This window comes from Lepidochelys kempii, chromosome 3 (assembly GCF_965140265.1).
Source record: "Lepidochelys kempii isolate rLepKem1 chromosome 3, rLepKem1.hap2, whole genome shotgun sequence".
Lineage (NCBI taxonomy): Eukaryota > Metazoa > Chordata > Testudines > Cheloniidae > Lepidochelys > Lepidochelys kempii.
This window is the reverse complement of record NC_133258.1, coordinates 113,359,828-113,379,530: the sequence shown is the minus strand read 5'-3', so window position 1 is coordinate 113,379,530 and position 19,703 is coordinate 113,359,828. Positions and strand designations below refer to the sequence as shown.

Below are 19,703 nucleotides of genomic sequence, written 5' to 3'. Positions count from 1 at the left end.
ACAGGGTGGCTGACTTGGTTGTTGAGAATTTCAGCACTGTTGGAACCACAAACGGTGGTGAATGTTTTCACTCTTGTTTAAGAGTGAGTTCTGAAACTACCAACCAGCCTTTCTTGAAATTTTTGTGGCTGAATCCTTGGTGGAGGTTACATAGATACATGTTTTCATGAAGAGAAGTGAGAAGCCGGAAGGATATAGACAAATGAGGCCTAAGACTTTTCCTGCTAGTAACTACACTGGCAGCAGCCGGCAAATGTTACAAGAAATACGAGAGAGTCTTAGGAATTTGCCTAAGCCCTCAGATGCTGCTAAGGTTGAACACAATATGGGTAAGATGTCAGCTGAAGATCCCAGACAAGGCCGAAATCCCACCAAATTTGTGACGTACCATAAAGCTTTGCAAGAAATTCGAAACTCCCTGCTGCCTTTTGCAAACGAAACCAGCCCCTCTGCCAGGGGAACATCTGAAATCAATCGACAAATGCTGCAAGACTTACAGGCTGCTGGGTTTGATGAGGTAAGCATTTTTGTTGAATATTAACCATATACACACATTTTAGTTGTATGTTACCCTTTTTGTAAGTAAAGAGTGTAAGTAGCATGACAGTCAAAATGTTTCCCTGAAATATAAATGAATTTTTAACTGTGACCTGGCCAAAAAGAAGAAAAAGGGGGAGGGGAGGAAATTAGAAATGTTAAAATAACCCATGTTTTTCCCCCTCTACATCCAGTGTAATCTGTTCTTTTTATAAGTTTAGCAGTAGTTTGATTAGTCATTTACATCCCTGTGTGTGGAAAGGAGTGAACTCCTCAAAGTCTGGAGTTTTCTTCAGAGTAATTTAATGGAATTTTGGATTATGTGGTTTAAAATGTGTTGAGAGAACAATACAGTTCAGAATAGTAAAGCAAGGATACCAAATGTGAGTGACTTGACAATATTTAAATACTTTTATTCTTTTTTATATGAGTATTTCAGAACCCCTGATTATGAATAACTTAAACTTGTTCAGAAAAATGGTTCATTATCTGAGCTGAATATTAACAAAAAACTGCATTTGTTGTCTTATTCATCTGAACGCTTGAATCTTAGCTATATTCAAATGATGTATGTTACCCTAAATCAGATACAATAGAATGTATCATGATAGTACAATAAATACACTGCAAGGAGAACAGTGCAGAATACCTTCAACAACGTAGTGTCTTCTAAGAAAAAATGTAAACATTATATAGCCAGAGTCCCATAATGATGTCTTTCAAAGTTGGTATTGTTGGTCAGTATAAAGACATGGATGAGGTGATTGACAGGCATCTGCCTGAAATTCTGACATCTACTTCAATACCAGCTGAACTTGTTTTCACTTTGTATGGGAAAGAGTGTCATGTAATTTCTTGATAAAATATCTGGTTTCCATGAATAAAGAATTAATACATTTAGAGACCGTTGTGTGTGTGTGTTTGCAATATATTTACTGGGAAGTGGGTCTAAAAGACCCTTTTATACATGCACTTGTAAACCTGAGCACAGACCTCAGGCCCATCACTTTCAAAAATATATAATAGCAGGCCAAGGATAGCTTACAAGCGAACAAGGTAGAATGGTTCATTCATAATTGCACTAGTCAAAATAACGATCCTATCAAAAGTTGTAATTGCAGGTTAATATTAAAGAATCAACTTATTTTGCACTAATTTCCATTAAAGGTTAGGCAAAGTGTTTTGGTGTGTCATATGTATTAGTTGTACATCAACGTAGTGTTAGCAAAGACTTCAAGAAGGAGTGGTTAAGAGGTCACCATATTGTTGCCCATACAGAAAGATTGTGAAAAGAGCTTCTCAATAACCTACAAATGCATTCAGCTCATCAGTGCATATAAATGATACATCAGCTCAGTTTAGTTGCTGAAAGAACTCATTGACAACGGGTTGTCATAATATCTGTTCTCCATTGGCTTTCTTTTCTCCATTTTGTTTAATGATAGGCCATTGTGTCTAGTTTTCAAATATCCAATTAAAAAAAATTCCTACATCCTTGTTGTTGAAAACTGCATATCACACAAATCAGTATCTAAACTTTTGGCATTTATAAAGAATTTCACTATGCTACTGTACCTGGATTAAGAAATAGTGACACTGCATCTGGTAAAATCTGCTTAAATTATGGATTTTGTGATGTGTGATTTCATCTGGTGGGGCACAAGGATGTTAGATATGTCAGTGTTTTCAAAAAGAAGCCTTTTTTAAAGGTATCATGTAATCTCAAAAAGGACTTAATTTATTCAAAATTATCAGATGTTTTAATTGTCAATGAGCCTGAATTCTAAACTTTTAAAAGCATAAGGATTTTTCTGGTGGTTACAAGAAAGATCAAAATCAGTTTTAGCTCTGGAAAGACTACTACTGCTCCACAGTGAACTATACCTTGGTATTGTGGGGAGTAGTCATCTGGTCTTATAGGCATCTACTACTTGAGCTACAGGAAAATTTCTTAATTGTCACCCATTGAAGGACCCTTATACTTTTATTTATTTTTCCAGTCAGTAGAAAGCAACATGTTCAATCATATAGATAAGGTTTTTTTTTTAAAGGAGTCTAGGAGAGTTAGGCACACAAATTCCACTGAATTTCAATGGGAATTGAGTGCCTAACTCTTCATCCTTTTTAAAAATCCCACCAAAGTGTCTGATGCTACTGTCACTGACGTCAGTGGCAAAAAACATCCCCTTTGTATCAGTAAGAGAATAGGGCTCAAATCTGTTCACAACAGAAATAAGTAAGAACATAATGGCCATACTTGATCAGACTAGTTGCCCATGTAGGCCAATATCCTGTCTTCTGACTGTGGCCAACACCAGGTTCTTCAGGGGGAATGAGCAAAACAGACAATTATTGAGTGATCCATCCCCTGTGGCACACTCCCAGCTTTTGGCAGTCCAGAGGCTAAAGACACTCGGAGCATGGGGTTGCATCCCTGACTCTCTTGGCTAATAGCCATTGATGGATCTATCCTCCATTAACTTACTTATTTTGAATCCTGTTACAGTTTTGGCGTACGCAACATCCCCTGGCAATGAGTTCCACAGGCTGACTGCTGTGTATAAAGAAGTACTTCCTTTTGTTTGTTTTAAACCTGTTGCTATTAATTTCATTGGGTGACCCCCGGATTCTCCACACCATTCATGATTTTATAGGCCTCTGTCATATCCCTCTCTTCCCCCCCCCCCCCCCCCGTTGTCTCTTTTTCAAGTTGAGAAGTCTCACTTTTTAATCTCTCATATGAAAATTATGTACCTTTATTAATTTGTTGCCCTTCTCTCTTCCTTTTCTAATTCTAATATAGTTTTTTTTATATGGGGCGACCAGAACTCCATGCAAGTATTCAAGGTGTTGGCATACCATGGATTTATATAGTGGCATTACATTTTCTGTCTTATTGTCTATCTCTTTCCTAATGGTTCCTAACATTCTGTTAGCTTTTTTGACTGCTGCTGCACATTGAGCAGATATTTTTAGAGAACTACCCATAATGACTCAAAGATCTCTTTCTTGAGCGGTAACAGCTAATTTAGATTCCATCATTTTGTATGTATAGTTGGGATTGTGTTTTCCAATGTGCATTATTTCACATTTATCAATTCCGAATATGATCTGCCATTTTGTTGCCTAGTCACCCAGTTTTGTGAGATCCCTTTGTAACTCTTCACAGTCTGCTTTGGATGTAACTATCTTGAGCAATTTTGTATCCTCTGCCAACTTTGCCACCTCGCTGTTTATCCCTGTTTCCAGATCATTTATGAATATGTTGAATGGCACTGGTCCCAGTACAGGTCCCTGAGAGCCACCACTATCTCTTTCCATTCTGAAAGAGTTAGTGGTGACCATTTATCTCTACCCTTTGTTTCCTGTCTTTTAACCAGTTATGAGCCATGAGAGGACCTTCTCTCTTATCCCATGACCGCTTACTTTGCTTAAGAGCCTTTGGTGAGGCACCTCATCAAAGGCTTTTAATATTACTTGATGTCAGCCTGTTTTCTTCCGATATAGTCAGGGCATTAGCGTACAAGGAGATTCAGAGTTAATGCTGAAGTAATAGTAAAATTCAGAATTTCAAATCGGAGTACTTCTTGTGACCTGTAATTCATTATCTCCTTTGCTTTCACAATAAATCAGTTGATTTTCAGCTCTACAGTTTTTAACTATTTTAAGTTTCAGTGGGGGCTAAAAATAGGGCCTTATATTGGAAGCTGGTTGCAACCTTAATTGTGTAGAGGTTACTGCCTTTCAGTAATATATAGGCACATGAACAAATTGTAGTAACAGTAATTCTGAGATTCAAACAGCACAGTAGATACACTAAAGTGAGACTCTTTAAAATGTTAACTTTTTCTGCGCATCTTGGCAATATGAGATTTAACAGCAGTTTTTCTGACTCAGGGAGATGCTTTGAGTCTTTACAAATGTCAGTGAAATTTAGCCAGGCATTTTCTATTAAAATTAATGGAAGATGTGTGGCTAAATCCCCCTGCAGTGCTTTGAAAATCTCAACTGTTGGTGCTTTTGACTGTTTGTTTTTTTTCTGTTAATTTTAAAAATAAAATATTTTTAACTTAATTTTCCCTTTAGGATATGGTTGTACGAGCTCTTAAGCAAACTAACAGCCGTAGTATAGAAGCAGCAATTGAATTCATAAGTAAAATGAGCTACCAAGATCCTCGTCGGGAGCAGATGGCTGCAGCAGCAGCCAGACCTGTTAATGCAGGTATGAAACCACCAGGTATGTATATCCAATAGGTATTTTTCTTATAGGAAGAAATCATAAATTAGCCAAACATTTCAGTTCTGCACTCTCAACTGGGGGATGGACGGGAAGTGAAGCATAAACTTTAACAAATAGGTGATTGAAATTCCATTTTTCTTGAAAATGGAGAAATTTTTTAGTATAATTTATAAAGTAATCCACGTAAATGTCAGTACTTGACGTTAGTTTATAATAAGCTTTTAGGTTATGTTTTCAACATCATACATACGTAATCCTGTTCAGACCTGTCATTTTGGTGTTCGTTTCCTGTGTTGAATACTTTTCATTCATTTCTTAAATTTGGAAGTCATATCACTTAATTTCTGTGCAATTACAGTTAAATTGTTAATTTATGTACAAGAAAATAACATAGTAAACAACACTAGCAAAGTACAACAGGGCTTTCGTTTTCAATCCACTATCTTTCAACCTATTAAATTGAGTTAACTAGAATTTGTACCAAGCTTTTGGTGGGATATTGGAATTTAGCCAGGACTTTCATTCTTACTTGCACAATTTATCACAATTTACCCATTTTTCATTTATGGAAAAAATATTGATCTGCAGCAGTGAAAATAATAAATGAAAACTTTCAAAATTAAACATACAATTGCCCTGTTCATATGCCATAATATGACCTCTATCTTGTAATTACTTTCTGGTACCTCCAATAAAAGATGGCTCTGTAATTCTTAAAGGAGTTAAATTTTAAGAATTCAGTGTTGAGATGGTCATTGTAAATTTTGCATTTATGCAGTCTTATCTTACACTTACAAACATACAGTATCTTTCAGACTGATTTAAAACATAACCTTTTGATGAACAGCACTTTGCATACAAGGAATGTAATGCACTTGGGTTAACTGTGTTAAGTGCATTATCTTTTTAATTTAGTGTGCCTGTTTACAGGTGTACAAGTCCTAGAAATCTTTCAGCTGACTAATTCACTCAAAGGTTGTGAACCCCTCAAGTACATCACTGAGTTGTCACTTTATAAAGCTGTCCAGTTCATAAGTTGTCACTTTATAAGATTGATTTGATGTAATGTTTATGATATCAATGTTATGTAAAATGTAGGTCAATACATTTTTCTTTGCTCAGCTTTTCCATGCTAGAAATAGTTCGATAGCTTCCTTTCTGATTAGTCACAAATCAGTCATGTGACTTATTGTGGCTTACATTAAAATTTATTATCTATTTCGTAGCAGTAAGGTAACTGCCAAGAAAAGGAAAAGTAACTGAATTAGAATAGTAGTGAAATATTGCAAGCTGCAAGTAGTTTTTTCCCCCACAAATATAAAATCCTATGCGTTTTTTTTTTTGTTTTTTTTTCTGTTGTAAAAGCAGGTGGTGTGCAGCAATCAATTAACCGTAAACAGAGCTGGAAAGGTTCTAAAGAGTCCTTGGTACCTCCGAGACATGGCCCTCCATTGGGAGATAGTGTAACTTATCGTTCAGAAAGTCCAAGTTCTCAGTCGGATGTAGGAAGGCCCTTATCTGGTTCTGGATTAGCAGCATTTGCTCAGGCTCATCCTGGCAATGGACAAAGAGTGAATCCACCACCTCCACCACAAGTAAGGAGTGTTACTCCCCCTCCTCCACCTCCAAGAGGGCAGACTCCTCCACCAAGAGGAACAACTCCACCACCTCCTTCCTGGGAACCAAATGCTCAAACAAAACGTTATTCTGGAAGCATGGAATATATGATTTCTCGCATTTCTCCAGTACCACCAGGAGCATGGCAGGATGGCTATCCGCCCCCACCAATGAATCCGTCACCCATAAGTTCTTCTACGCAGGGACAAAGAGGCATTAATTCTGTTCCACTTGGTAGGCAACCAATAATCATGCAGAGTTCTGCCAATAGCAAGTTTAGTTTTCCATCAGGAAGAGCTGGAATGCAAAATGGCAATTGTCAGACTGATTTCATGGTTCATCAGAATGTTGTATCTGGGAACTCGGTCAATCGTCAGCCACCCCCTCCGTACCCAATATCTGCAACTAACAGGCAAAGTCCTACAGCATTGCAGATGCAAGCAGGAGGATCTGTTCCTCCTTCAGCATACACCAATGGAAACATTCCTCAGTCCATGATCGTGCCAAATAGAAACAGCCATAACATGGAACTTTACAATATAAATCTACCTGGAATACCAATGTCCTGGTCACAGCCTTCATCTGCTCCGCCCCAATCACCACCTGGCAGTGGACATGAAATCCCTACATGGCAACCCAACATTCCAGTAAGATCAAATTCTTTCAATAACCCTCATGGAAATAGACAGAGTCACTCTAGCAGTTCTCAGCCTTCAGCCACCACAGTAACAGCTATAACCCCAGCTCCCATTCAGCAGCCAGTAAAAAGTATGCGAGTATTAAAGCCAGAGCTGCAGACTGCCTTAGCACCAACTCATCCTTCTTGGATGTCACAGCCAATGCAAGCTGTCCAACCAGTCCCCTTCTCTGAGAGTCCATCTACTAACATGGCAGTTATGTCACCTGTTACAGAAGCTCCAAATTACCAAGGTCCTCCACCACCTTATCCAAAACACTTGCTACACCAGAATCCATCCGTCAGTCCATATGAGACAGGAACCAAACCTAACAAAGAAGATCATCCCAGTTTACCTAAGGAAGAAGAGAGTGAAAAGAATAATGAATGTATTGATGGGACAGATAAAGAAAAAAAACAAATAACAACCTCACCTGTTCCTGTTAGGAAAAATAAGAGAGATGAAGAGCGAAGGGAGTCTCGCATTCAGAGCTATTCTCCTCAGGCCTTTAAATTCTTCATGGAGCAACATGTGGAAAACATACTCAAGTCTCATCAGCAACGATTGCATCGCAAGAAACAACTAGAGAATGAAATGATGCGGGTAAAACTTTTATTTTCTTTAATATTTGAATGGAACTACTTATCTTTTAGTACACATTTTTAAAAACTGCATATCTAGACAGGTTTCTTGGTTATACTACAATTTTGTGTGCAGTTGTAGTATCTTTTGGTATTGAAGTTCATTTTTAGTTTGACCACATGTTTAAGAAGCAGCCAGCCTTTCAGTATGTGTTTAGGTAATCCCATTCCTCTTTGGAAAGTATAATTTTAAATTAATCAAGCAAACCAAAAATATTTTATATTCTAAACACTTATCATCTCAGTCATTTATGAGGAGGCTGAAGTAAATTTATTGAAGCTTGCATTGGGCTTAGCTGCACAGCTCCCACGTTTTTCTCATGGATGATATTAATGGTGATTTGGGGGAAACTATTTGTTAAAATTGTCACAGTTAAGTATTATTTAAGATTTTTGTAGATGCAATTTAGGAAAAAATGGTAATAGGACTGGCTAAAGTCTCCATATAGAGCCCCAAAGAATGATTACTTCCTTCACTTTCACCAGTTTGACACCACTGTGTGATGGTATTTGTCCAGGAAATTTCATTCTAAAAATGTATTTCATGTTATTCAACATTCAAAAGTGCTTAAAAGGCATATTATAGAACAAAAAGAGACACTGTCTGTTTGCTGAGTTGTAGGTTATTTCTACCCAAGTAAAGTATTTGGAAGTAGAGAATGAATTATACTTCTAAATATTAGAGTCAGATTTTGCTAAATATACAGAAGGTTTGATCCTCTATTCCATAGTCCTTCCATAGTGTGCAAAATTCCTATAATATCAGTGAGAGATCTGGGTACACAAGGAATGCAGGGTTGGCCACCATAGTATATTAACTAAATCTTGGCTAGGGAATTTAAAACTCACTTTAATCTGCACTTTAAAACACTACAGCGTGCAACAAAAATGCCACAGTTCTGTAAAGCCTATACTCCTTTATCTAGCACTGGCCCAAGAGTACACGTTCTATTAATAGAAGTTAAAAAAAAAAAAGACAGCTTTTAGTGTAAAAACTGGCTTTCGATGATGCATCTGATGACCCTTTCCAATTTGTGTTTTTTACAGTCACATTTTATACTAAAACTTTTGTCTTCCTTGTTGCCGTGTAAAGACCCGCACAACAGGGGAAACAGTGAAACTGACTTTATAGAAAACATTGAGAAATACCCACATTAAAACAAGAAAATACAGAGAGAATTTTAGCTATGATTTTTGCAATCATCTTAGGCTTTATTTGTAATCTTAGTTTTTCTGAGAATAATAGTAGGTAACAGAATTTAGACAAATGGTTGTTTGAAATTGATACCTTTATCTGAAACCTTTTTTTTTTTTTTTGCTTGACTGAGCCGTCATTTCAAAATCCACATTCTCCTGCTCTGAAAAAAAATCTTGATTTAAACTGTACTCTTATATAAGTGTCTACTTAATCACAACCTAAGTAAATGTTAGCAAATAAGATTTATTCCTGAAAGTCTCTCTAGATGTTTATTCTTAGTCTTCTTTTTCCTTTTCACTTTCACTAACAACTGATTTTAAACTCTTAAGGTGTTGGAAGCTTTGCTGACTTCTATAGCCTCCATTACTGTGTGGGCAAGTAAGACTTTGGAGAAACAGTATTATATTAAGAATAGCATGAACCCTTTCCAAAGGACTCTGCATGTATACCTGCATCAAAACTAAAGCATGAAGTTGATGTATTTTTTAATATTACATTTGGGTACTTAAGTGCAAGATCACTAAGTTTGATTTGCAAACCTCACTTTCATTTCTTATTTGGAGCATTTTATTGAGTGTGCTCTGCCATGGTGTAAGCACAATTAGTTATGTTGACACACATCCCTCTTAGTGGTAATGATTTTTTTCCCTGCATGCTTAACATAGTCAATTAAAATCAAAATTTTATTTTTCTTATTTACGCTAAATATATTTTATGGTAATTGTGCTCAATTCACACAAAATGTGTTTAATTCAAAAGGAGGATCTTTTTTGGGGGTTGGATAGTGAAAAATGGGGTGTCATGGGGGGAGAAGCTGCTCCCTTTAGTACGCAATGGGAGAGAAATCTGACTGGAATAGGCCAACTCACCTTACATCTTGAGTAGGAAGAGAAGTGAAACTTGATGGCCATTTGTCTCCCTTAGCACTTTTTCATCTTTATTTGCAGGAGAGTTAAGAGGATTAAACCAGGAGTGGATTTCCTCATTTCTCTCCTTCTGCAGGAAGCTGAGGGAAAAGGGCCACCATAATGTTTCAGCCAGTATGTATTCCCTGGTGGGAGGGCAGGTGTCTAAAGGAAGGTGCGTATTGGAGAGAACTGGGTTTTTTGGGCGTGGAGCAGCTGTGTCACAGGTGGAGTAGTAATGTGTTTTGGAGGTATGCACTTGCTTATATTATCTTATTCTTTCTAATGGTGCCAAAAGTGGTGCGAGGCACCTGCCAGAACACACATACTTCTGCCCTGAAGAGTGTGAAAACAAAATTAGTCATGATGTAGGGAATAACAAGACCATAGGGAAGGAAATTAGAGGTGATGTCAGTGAGATCACATGGCTATTCAGAAAGAGCTAGTGTATGGCATGAAGTAAAGAGAATGGCGTATTTTTTGGGGGGGGGTGTATGTATGTATAATTTAAAATTAATATATTTCAAGGTTAATTTCTTGTAGCCATCGTAGAAGTGGGTCCTAAAAGCAATATTAATTAGGTGAAGGAGGGGACTTTGCAGATCAGCTCAGGAAGGGTGTTTGAGGTACAGTGTGGGTGGCATGGAGGAAAGTGTGTAGGTCTTTTTGGGGGAAAGAAGATAAATAAGGTATTGATGCTGAGATTTTTGATGGAGCAAAGGGGTTGTCAAGCAACATGAAGAGATAAGGCTAGTGGAGAGCAGAAGCTTGGAGGTTCTGGAAGATAAGGACAAAACATTTAAATTTGATGCCATGGAGGAAGGAGAGCCTAGTACACTGAGGTTAGAGGGGATGGAATGGTCTGACTGATGGGCAAAGAATATGATCTTGGCAGTGTTTTGATGGAGCCAAAGGAGAGCATCATGGGTGTTCAAAGGCTACAGAGGAGGTGGCTGCAGTAGTCAAACCTGGAGATGGTGAGGACTGCACCAGGTTTTTTGATGTATGGACAGATACAAAGTCAGATTTTTAAATCTCTGCTTGAGACCCACTGTTGCTGTGATGCCTGTAAGAAATCTGCTATTGTCTGGTTTTATGAGAGTTGGATAGTTGATTTTATTTTTTTAAAACAAAAAGTGCCTTCAGGAATCATTAAACTGTAGCTACCTATGTAACCGTGATTTCTGTTGTTCTTGTTCTCCCTCATTTCTTTCTTCTTTTTGTTTGCCTATTTTGTCTTAAATTATCTTTATATGGGATCTCTTTAGGGTTCCAGAGCATTTTTATTAAGTTTAATACCTTACTTAAAAAGATGGTGTAGAATCTTCAACAAAGATACCCTTTATCAAAATATTAATTAGTAATTTGCGTTAAACAATAATTAACTAAAACAAGAGTATTAAACATCCTGACTGAAAATCTTCTCTCAATTGCTCACCTTTTACTATCTTGGTTTCTGTTTGATAGTTTCATTAGTTCTCCAACCACTGTAGTGTCTTCCGTGATATACAAGACTTGACTTCTTAATGTAAAAACACAAGCAGAACCACCTTTCGTTGTGGCTTGCTACTTCATAAGAAGCAAAATAGGGCAGAAGGACACCTTTAAGAACCAAATGGAAATAGTTATGCCAAAACAATTAAGTGTGCAAAGAATGAGTGATCAATCAGTGGATAACTAATTGGAAAATCTACAGAGCAATACATTCAGTTCATTGTGTTAGGAATCAAGCAAGTAATGACTCCAGTAATGCAGAGTGTCATGGACAAATCTGTACAGTTGTTAATATGTAAGGGAAGTATTCCCATGTGGGAAAATCTCTGTGAAGGATAGTGGGTTACTAATGGCCTCCCTCCTGTCCTACAAACCCATTTCTTCTACAAAGGGCATGGAAGGCAACCACCATCAGCTTGTCTTTTTCTCCCACCCTATTCCCTTCCCAAAAATGGCTCCCTTAATCAAGAGCATGGTGGTGCATGGCACCTTGTGCATATTGTTGTTATAACTGTCCCTTAGGTTGCACATTTTATGGGTTGTTTGTTTCAACCTTAAGTGTTTTTATAGAGACCTAATGTGTGTTAGGGAAAAAACTTCAAGTATTATTCCTCATTTTACATGCAAGTTTTTCCTTTACTTTGCTTGAACCTTCTAATGTATGATGATCACCACAAAGCGAAAAGTGTTTTTAACTTGTGAAATTTAACTTTGTTACATAGGTTGGGTTGTCCCAAGATGCCCAGGATCAAATGAGAAAAATGCTGTGCCAGAAGGAGTCTAACTACATTCGTCTCAAAAGGGCTAAAATGGACAAATCAATGTTTGTAAAAATTAAGACTCTTGGGATTGGGGCATTTGGAGAGGTCTGCCTAGCAAGGAAAGTGGACACTAATGCTTTATATGCAACAAAAACCCTGCGGAAGAAAGATGTGCTGCTTCGGAACCAAGTTGCTCATGTTAAAGCTGAGCGGGATATCCTTGCAGAGGCTGACAATGAGTGGGTGGTTCGCCTGTACTATTCATTCCAAGATAAGGACAATTTGTACTTTGTAATGGATTACATTCCAGGAGGTGATATGATGAGCCTGTTAATTAGAATGGGGGTCTTCCCAGAAAATCTGGCACGGTTCTATATAGCAGAGCTGACCTGTGCAGTTGAAAGTGTTCACAAGATGGGCTTCATTCACAGAGACATTAAACCTGATAACATTTTGATTGATCGTGATGGTCATATTAAACTGACTGACTTCGGGCTTTGTACAGGTTTTCGATGGACGCATGATTCCAAATACTATCAAAGTGGTAAGTAGCTATTTTTGTTATCTGAACTGATGTAGCATTCCATGCTAATTTATGAATAATAAGTATGAGTAGAAAGATGAACACAACATGAAAAAAGTTTGAATTTAATACCCATACAGGAAATGGAATAAGCTAAACCAGTATAGCAGTGTGCACACTTGAAGTAGTACTGATCTAACTATTTTGGTTAAAAAAAAAAAATCTAACTGAAATAGTTATATCAGTACAAAAATTCTAAGTCACTTTTGAAAATGGGATGTAGGAGCCTAAGTCATGTAGGCACTTTTGACAATTTTACCCAAGATCTACAATCTTCATCCCTCTTCTGCAGTTGTGTGGAAATTCAGTAAGTGAGCTTCTTTTAAAAAAAGATTTAAGTTTATTTAATGCCTTCAGGGTAGTTGCGGGAAGCTTATGGCAAAGATAATTTTGCATTTTGTTCTCCAAGTGGCAGTATCTGGATTCCTTCTTCGTTTTACGGTTATTTTTTCTTATAGGTAACCTGCAAAGAATTAAATGAAAATTGGGCTTGTACCTTTTTTCTTCAATAGTTTTTTCAAAACCCACTTTTCTGGCTTGTTTTTACACTAGAATTCAGTTCCTCTTTAGCCTGGTATATTTTACGGTGATTGGAGAAGTAGCAAGAGGGATGACATTACATAAGGCAAGAGAGTGAAATTTGAACAATTGTGATAGGTAAGATTTTTAATCAGACTTTTAAAAACTTTCTAATTTTTAAACACCTGTTTAACTTCAGTGATTGATATTTTGGAGATGGCCCTCCTTCACTGCAGGTGAGAGAAATAACCATATACATCCTGTACTTCTAACAAGTTCTTCAGCAAAACTAGGGAAGACCAGAATTGACATTTCCTATTATTTGTTAGGAAAAAAAACCAATTTTTAACAAACAAAAGAAAATAACTTTCAGGCACTCTTTTTTACATCATAAGCAAAAAAAAAAAGCACACAAGCTCAATATTCTAAGTTCTTTACAAGTTCACTTTTAATTATTTTTATTTTAAAGTACTTTAATTCATTAGAATAGAGTGTGTTCATAAAAAAGGAATGTTAAAGAATTTGGAGAGAAACTGGTCTTAGTTGAGAAGCTCAACTAAGGGGTAAAACCCCAAAATATTAGCGCTTTCATTTTTATATTGTAGGTGACCATTCACGTCAAGACAGCATGGATTTTAGTAATGAATGGGGCGATCCAGCAAACTGCAGATGTGGAGACAGGCTTAAGCCACTTGAGCGTAGGGCAGCACGGCAGCATCAACGTTGTTTGGCACATTCACTTGTTGGCACACCTAATTATATTGCACCAGAAGTACTCTTACGAACAGGTAAAGCTTTTTAATTGGATCCCTTTGCAAAATGACTGATGTCTAAAGGCTTTGGCCATTTCTGAAGACCAGCACTTGTACAGATTAATTAATAATGGAGCCAGTAACAGATAAGTTAAATGAATTATTTGCATCAGTCTTCACTGCAGAGGATGTGAGGGAGATTCTCATAACTGAGTCATTCTTTTTAGGTGACAAATCTGAGGAACTGTCCCAGATTGAGGTGTCAATAAGAGGAGGTTTTGGAACAGATTGATTAAACAGTAATAAATCAACAGGATATGTTCACCCAACAGTCCTGAAGAAACTCAAATATAAAATTTCAGAACTACTAATTGTGAAATGTAACCTATCGCTTATATCAGCCTCTGTACCAGGTAGCTAATGTAAGGCCAATTTTTAAAAAAGAAATTTTATTCACTCAAGAGAGAGAGCTTGGAGTCATCAGGGATAGTTCTCTGAAAACATCTGCTCATTGGCAGTCAAAATAGTTAACAGAATGGTAGGAATTATTAGGAAAGGAATAGATAATAAGACAGAGAATATCATAAGGCCTCTATAAAAATAAAAATCTGTATTAGAATTGGAAAAAGTACAGGGAAGGGCAACAAAAATTATTAGGCGGGTAAGGTACAGCTTCCATATGACAGGAGATTAAAAAGACTGCTCATCTTAGAAAAGAGATGACTAAGTGGGATATGATAAAGGTCTATAAAATCATGAATGGTGTGGAGAAAGTGAAGAAGGAAGTGGTATTACCCCTTCACATAACACTGGAACAAGGGGTCACCCCAAAAAATTGATAGGCAGCAGGTTTAAAACAAACATAAGGAAGTACTTTTTCACACAATACACAGCCTATGGAACTTGTTGCCAGGGGATGTTATGAAGGCCAAAAGTGTAACTTAGTTCAAAAAAGAATTAGATAAGTTTAATGGAGGGATAGGTCCAGCAATGGCTATTAGCCAAGATGGTCAGGGACGCAACTCCATGCTATGGGTTTTCCTAAGCTTCTGACTGCCAGAAGCTGGGCCTGGATGACAGGGGATGGATCATTTGATAATTGTCCTGTTCATTTGCTCTGAAGTATCTGGCACTGGCCATTGTCAGAAGATAGGGTGCTGGGCTAGATGGACCATTGGTCTGACCCAGTATGGCCATTCTTAAGCTTTTCTGGGTCAAAAATAAGTACTAAATTATTATTAATCTTGAAGATAATGCAACAAATACTTGATACGTTGGTTACCCATTTAAATGTAAATTTAAGTAACCAAAGCACTGGTTTCATTTTTATAGTTTGCTTTTGTTTCAGGATATACACAACTGTGCGATTGGTGGAGTGTTGGAGTAATTCTCTTTGAAATGTTGGTGGGGCAGCCTCCCTTTCTGGCACAAACCCCACTGGAAACACAAATGAAGGTAATTAAGAAAATCAGGTCTTAAAATTATGTAATAGTAATGGGCAAAAGTAGTGTAGTTTGTGTAATCCTACAAGCATTACCATGCTGAAAAAGCAGAGTCAGAATTTGTGCAAAACTTTCTAATTCTATAAAGTGAGAGGAGAGTTTTAAGTGAATAAGCACTATGCACAACTAGGTGATACCCTTTGGCTTAGAAATATGGTTAGTTTCTTTCACAGAGGCTGAATATTGTAAGATCTGATTTTAGTTTCATGCAATAATCCAAACTAGTCATTTGTTCATGCTTTGTCAAGAGTTTACCATTTTTGCTCTCTTACAGTATGCCCTTCTCAGTACCATACTTCTCTCAAACAGTGCCATGGCACGTGTGAGTGAGAGAGAGCGAGAGTGTTGGCCCAACATCCTTTTTGTGAGATAAGCAATTTAACAGTGTAAAGGGGTACTCACTTGAGCACCTCCTAGTGGCTGGATGCAGTAATACAGTCCTTTTCTCACCCTTGGCACCCCTTGCAGGCTGCCAGCTGACCTTGATGGGTCTTCAGTGGCGTCACTCTTCAGCCAAGTCACAAAGTTCAAATGAACTTTTTCATGGGTATGTAAGAGTCCAGTAACTAAACAGTCTATTTGCTCTTTCTTGGGTCTTCAGCCCCAGCTCTGGGCCCTTTGTTCAGATTCCCAAATAAGCCTGGTACCCTTTCTGGGGTTTACCCCACTTTACCTGGGGCCAGAAGGGGAACCAGGGCTTGCTGTAACATACAAGGGCACAGTCCACACTAGTGGGGGGCTGACACAGCCCCGCCCTGCAACCTTGGGTGCCTTACAATGCTTTGCTGTAGTAACTCCCTCCTGGGCTGCTCACAGACAGCTTTCCAGCATGTATTCCACACCCTGAGTACCTGTGTGTAACTGCGGCCTCCCAGCTACACCCTGGCTCCTCCCAGCCTTGGTTATACTGCAGGTGACCCAACACACCCCCAGAATCTTCCCCCAGAAATGTATGTCCTTTACTGCCCACCCTTTTAATGGACTTCAGGACATTTGTACTGTGCAAGAGATCATTAAGGAAATAATATAACCGCTTATTACTTAAATAGTTACCCAGACGCTTTAACTTAAACACATTGGATTAGATAAAATACTAAAACCAGCTTATTAACTACAAAGAGATTTTAAGGAGTATAAGTAATGAGGCTTAAATGACAAAATGGTTACAAGAAGAATAAAGATAAAACTCTGATTGGTACCTACTTAAACTATCTAAGGGCTTGTCTACACTGACATTTTACAGCGCTGCAACTTTCTCGCTCGGGGGTATGAAAAAACAGACCCCTGAGTGCAGCAAGTTTCAACACTGTAAAGTGCCAGTGTAGACAGTGCACCAGTGCTGGGAGCTGCGCCCCTCATGGGGGTGGGGTTTTTTTGTTTTGTTTTTAAGAGTGCTGGGAGAGCTCTTTCCCAGCGCTCTGCCACTACACAAGGAATGTTAAAGCACGGCCGTGGCAGTGCTTTAACGTTGCCTGTGTAGACTAGCCCTTAGTTGCAAAGCAAACTTTCTCACCACATATTTCCAGCAAGGTTATTGACCAAACTCTTCAGGTCAGGACCCCTCCTTCAGAGTCCACTGGCTATTTCCTTTTGTCTTCACAGTTGCAGAGGAGGCGACGGGCAGGGAGAGAAAGAGGGGTCCCTTGGTGTGTTTGTCCCTCCTTTTTATAGTTTCAGCCCCCTTCTTTAAAAAACATTTGCAGCTGAGAACCAGGAGACAAAGAGTCTACGTGGAAGGATGTTCCCTGTTGGGTTTTTTTTTCCACTTGTTTGAACTTCCTTTGTTTTCCCTTCCTGGTTGATGACACTGTTTACTGCTTAAATGCAAACAAAGGCACGCACACATTCCTTCCTTTGTTTCGGACAGACCTAACTTGTGGCTGGGCAGGGCTGTGAGGTTTGGAACGTGTGTTAATAACATCATACAGGGGAATCATAACACTATGTTAAGTTATAACGCACACATTTTATCAAGACAATATTGACCAGCAAATTGAGTTTTCAAATGATACCTTACAAGGCGTACCTTGTACAAAGATTATTACAATAGTGCTTAGAGTATGAACACAGAGATGTATTCAGTCACACCCACCCACTACTCTGGGTTCTAGCCCAGGGATCCTAAAAACAGCAGCCACTTACGGCTTGATTCCCCTTTAGTTTCACCTTTATCTCAGAGTTGTGGTTCTTAGGTCCTCTCTTTCCCAGCTATGCAAAATTGCAGCCAGAAAACAATCCGGCTATCCCTCAATTTCCTTTGTCCAGAGAGGAGCACCCTTCCTTTCCAGGTCCCAAGAACTGAACTGAACTGTCTGTCCTTTTTTTTGTTTTTTGGCACAGCAGTCTCATACAAGGCTATGACAGCCACTTTCTTCTTTCATTTTTAGGCCAACTTTTTTCTTAATATCCTTTGACTCAGTCTAGTAACCTTAAGAAAATGCAGCAAGGCTTTTTTGTGTGTGCACAATTCCATTTCCCTGATGTTCCCCTTTAGGGAAAAATCTTTGATTCCAAGTTGTCTCAATTTTTCATAAAGAAACTTTCTTTCCATAGAATATTGCACACAGTGCCATAGAATATGGTCAACAGTTTCTTTGGTTTTACACAAAGTACAGTCTGTCTTTTTAAGTGTCTTTAATAAGTTTACCTTATCATTTAAGACACAATGACCTGTTAACTCTCTAAAAATCACTACTTTGCTTTTTTCTGTCATGACTGGAGTGTGGGATCTTTGATTTTTTTAGCATTTATCATAAAACCTTTTATTTCCTTAGTCCATAATTCTTGCCATTCCTTCGCAAGCTCCTTTGTGATCACACTTTTAAATTCTTGTCTACTTATGGGTATCTTAATATCCACCTCCTCATTTTTTAGAGCTTGTCTTGCTGCTTTGTCAGCCATCTCATTTCCAGGTATTCCGTTATGAGATGGAATCCATTCTATTGTTACACAGCTACCTGCTTGCATTATTTCCGTAGTTAGGAACGTTATTCATTTATGTCATTTCTGCTTTCTGAAGTCCCTGTTCTGAGTGTCCTAATACCTGACAAGGAATTAGATAAAATTACAGCTGCAGTCAGTCACTCATCTCCTACCCAGGTTAGTGCCAACATTAGTCCCATTAGTTCAGCCATCAGTACGTTCACATAATTCAATAGCCTTTTAGATTTCTGGATTCCAAAACTAGGACCACAACTACTACTCTACCCAGTGTTGTCATCTTTTAGTTCGTCTGTATAAACTTGGGAAAGGTGGCCCGTTTTTCATAAATAAATTCAGAAATTTCATTGGTCATAATGTGTGGGTTGTTTCCTTCCCTCATTTTTTTTTCTTTTTTCCCAAACAATTCCAAATCCACCAATGGAGGAATAACTGTCTAACTGAAATCTCATTTTCTGTGACTAAAAACCTTTAGTTTTGTTTTTTTATTTTTATATGCCTCCTTTAACGATTTTTTTGATCCTGAGAGTATGAAGACACCCTGGCCGTCCAGGTTAGGGGTTAGGCACAGGGCTAACAACCCTGTCTGGTAAAAACAAAACAAAATATGTTATGGAAACAGTGGCGGAGAAATTAACCATTACTGTGTGATGGCCTGCAGAAGTCAGTGATCTGTATGACTGGCAGTGCTGAAAGTCAAAAGGAAGCCACTGGCATGAAGACTAAAGTGCTCAACACCAAGACAAAAACCAAACTTGGTATTTGGAACATACGGACAATTTACAAAACAGAAGCTAGCTCAGGTCACAGCAGAGATGAGATGCTACAGCTTACAAATTCTGGGTGTCAGTAAAAGCAGATGGATGGGATCAGGAAGATTAACAACCTAGGATGAAACTTTGCTGTATTCTGGACAGGATGATGGACAGCACCAAAAGGGTGTTGCCATCCTTTTGAAGAAGGGAGTGGAGCGTTTCCTGCTTGAGTGGAAGTCCATCAGCAGCAGACTTATGAGAGCTAGACTGAAAGGGAAACACAATAATATCACCCTGATTCAGTGCTATGCTCTGACATGACAGTGATGAAAAAGCAAAGGACAAATTCTACCTTACATTACAGGCAGAGTTAGAGAGAGGATCATGCCACGACCTATTGTCATGGGAAACCTGAATGCCAAGGTCAGTAAGGACAACGCAAACAACGACAGAGCAATGATAAGACATGGGTGTGGCACCATCAATGAAAACGGAGAGAGTTGTTGATTTGTGCAATATGAATGACCTAGTCATTGGCTGAACCCTATTTCAACATTGTGAAATTCATAAGCTGACATGGTG

General features: G+C 38.2%; 1 protein-coding gene across 11 annotated transcripts in view; it reads left to right on the top strand.

The window, feature by feature from the left end:
- Nucleotides 1-19,703, top strand: part of LATS1 (large tumor suppressor kinase 1) — a 41,108-nt gene that overhangs the window by 8,911 nt on the left and 12,494 nt on the right. For 8 of the 11 annotated variants that reach the window (XM_073337621.1, XM_073337620.1, XM_073337623.1 and 5 more), the window contains 6 exons: nt 5-517; nt 4,624-4,774; nt 6,143-7,674; nt 12,032-12,614; nt 13,778-13,960; nt 15,273-15,379. In XM_073337621.1, coding sequence (XP_073193722.1) covers nt 167-517; nt 4,624-4,774; nt 6,143-7,674; nt 12,032-12,614; nt 13,778-13,960; nt 15,273-15,379 — 2,907 coding nt within the window. In that variant the 5' untranslated portion in view covers nt 5-166. Of the gene's footprint in view, nt 1-4; nt 518-4,623; nt 4,775-6,142; nt 7,675-12,031; nt 12,615-13,777; nt 13,961-15,272; nt 15,380-15,894; nt 15,974-19,703 lie in introns of all 11 variants that reach the window. The other 3 variants (XR_012158080.1, XM_073337625.1, XM_073337626.1) reach the window with 3 other exon arrangements.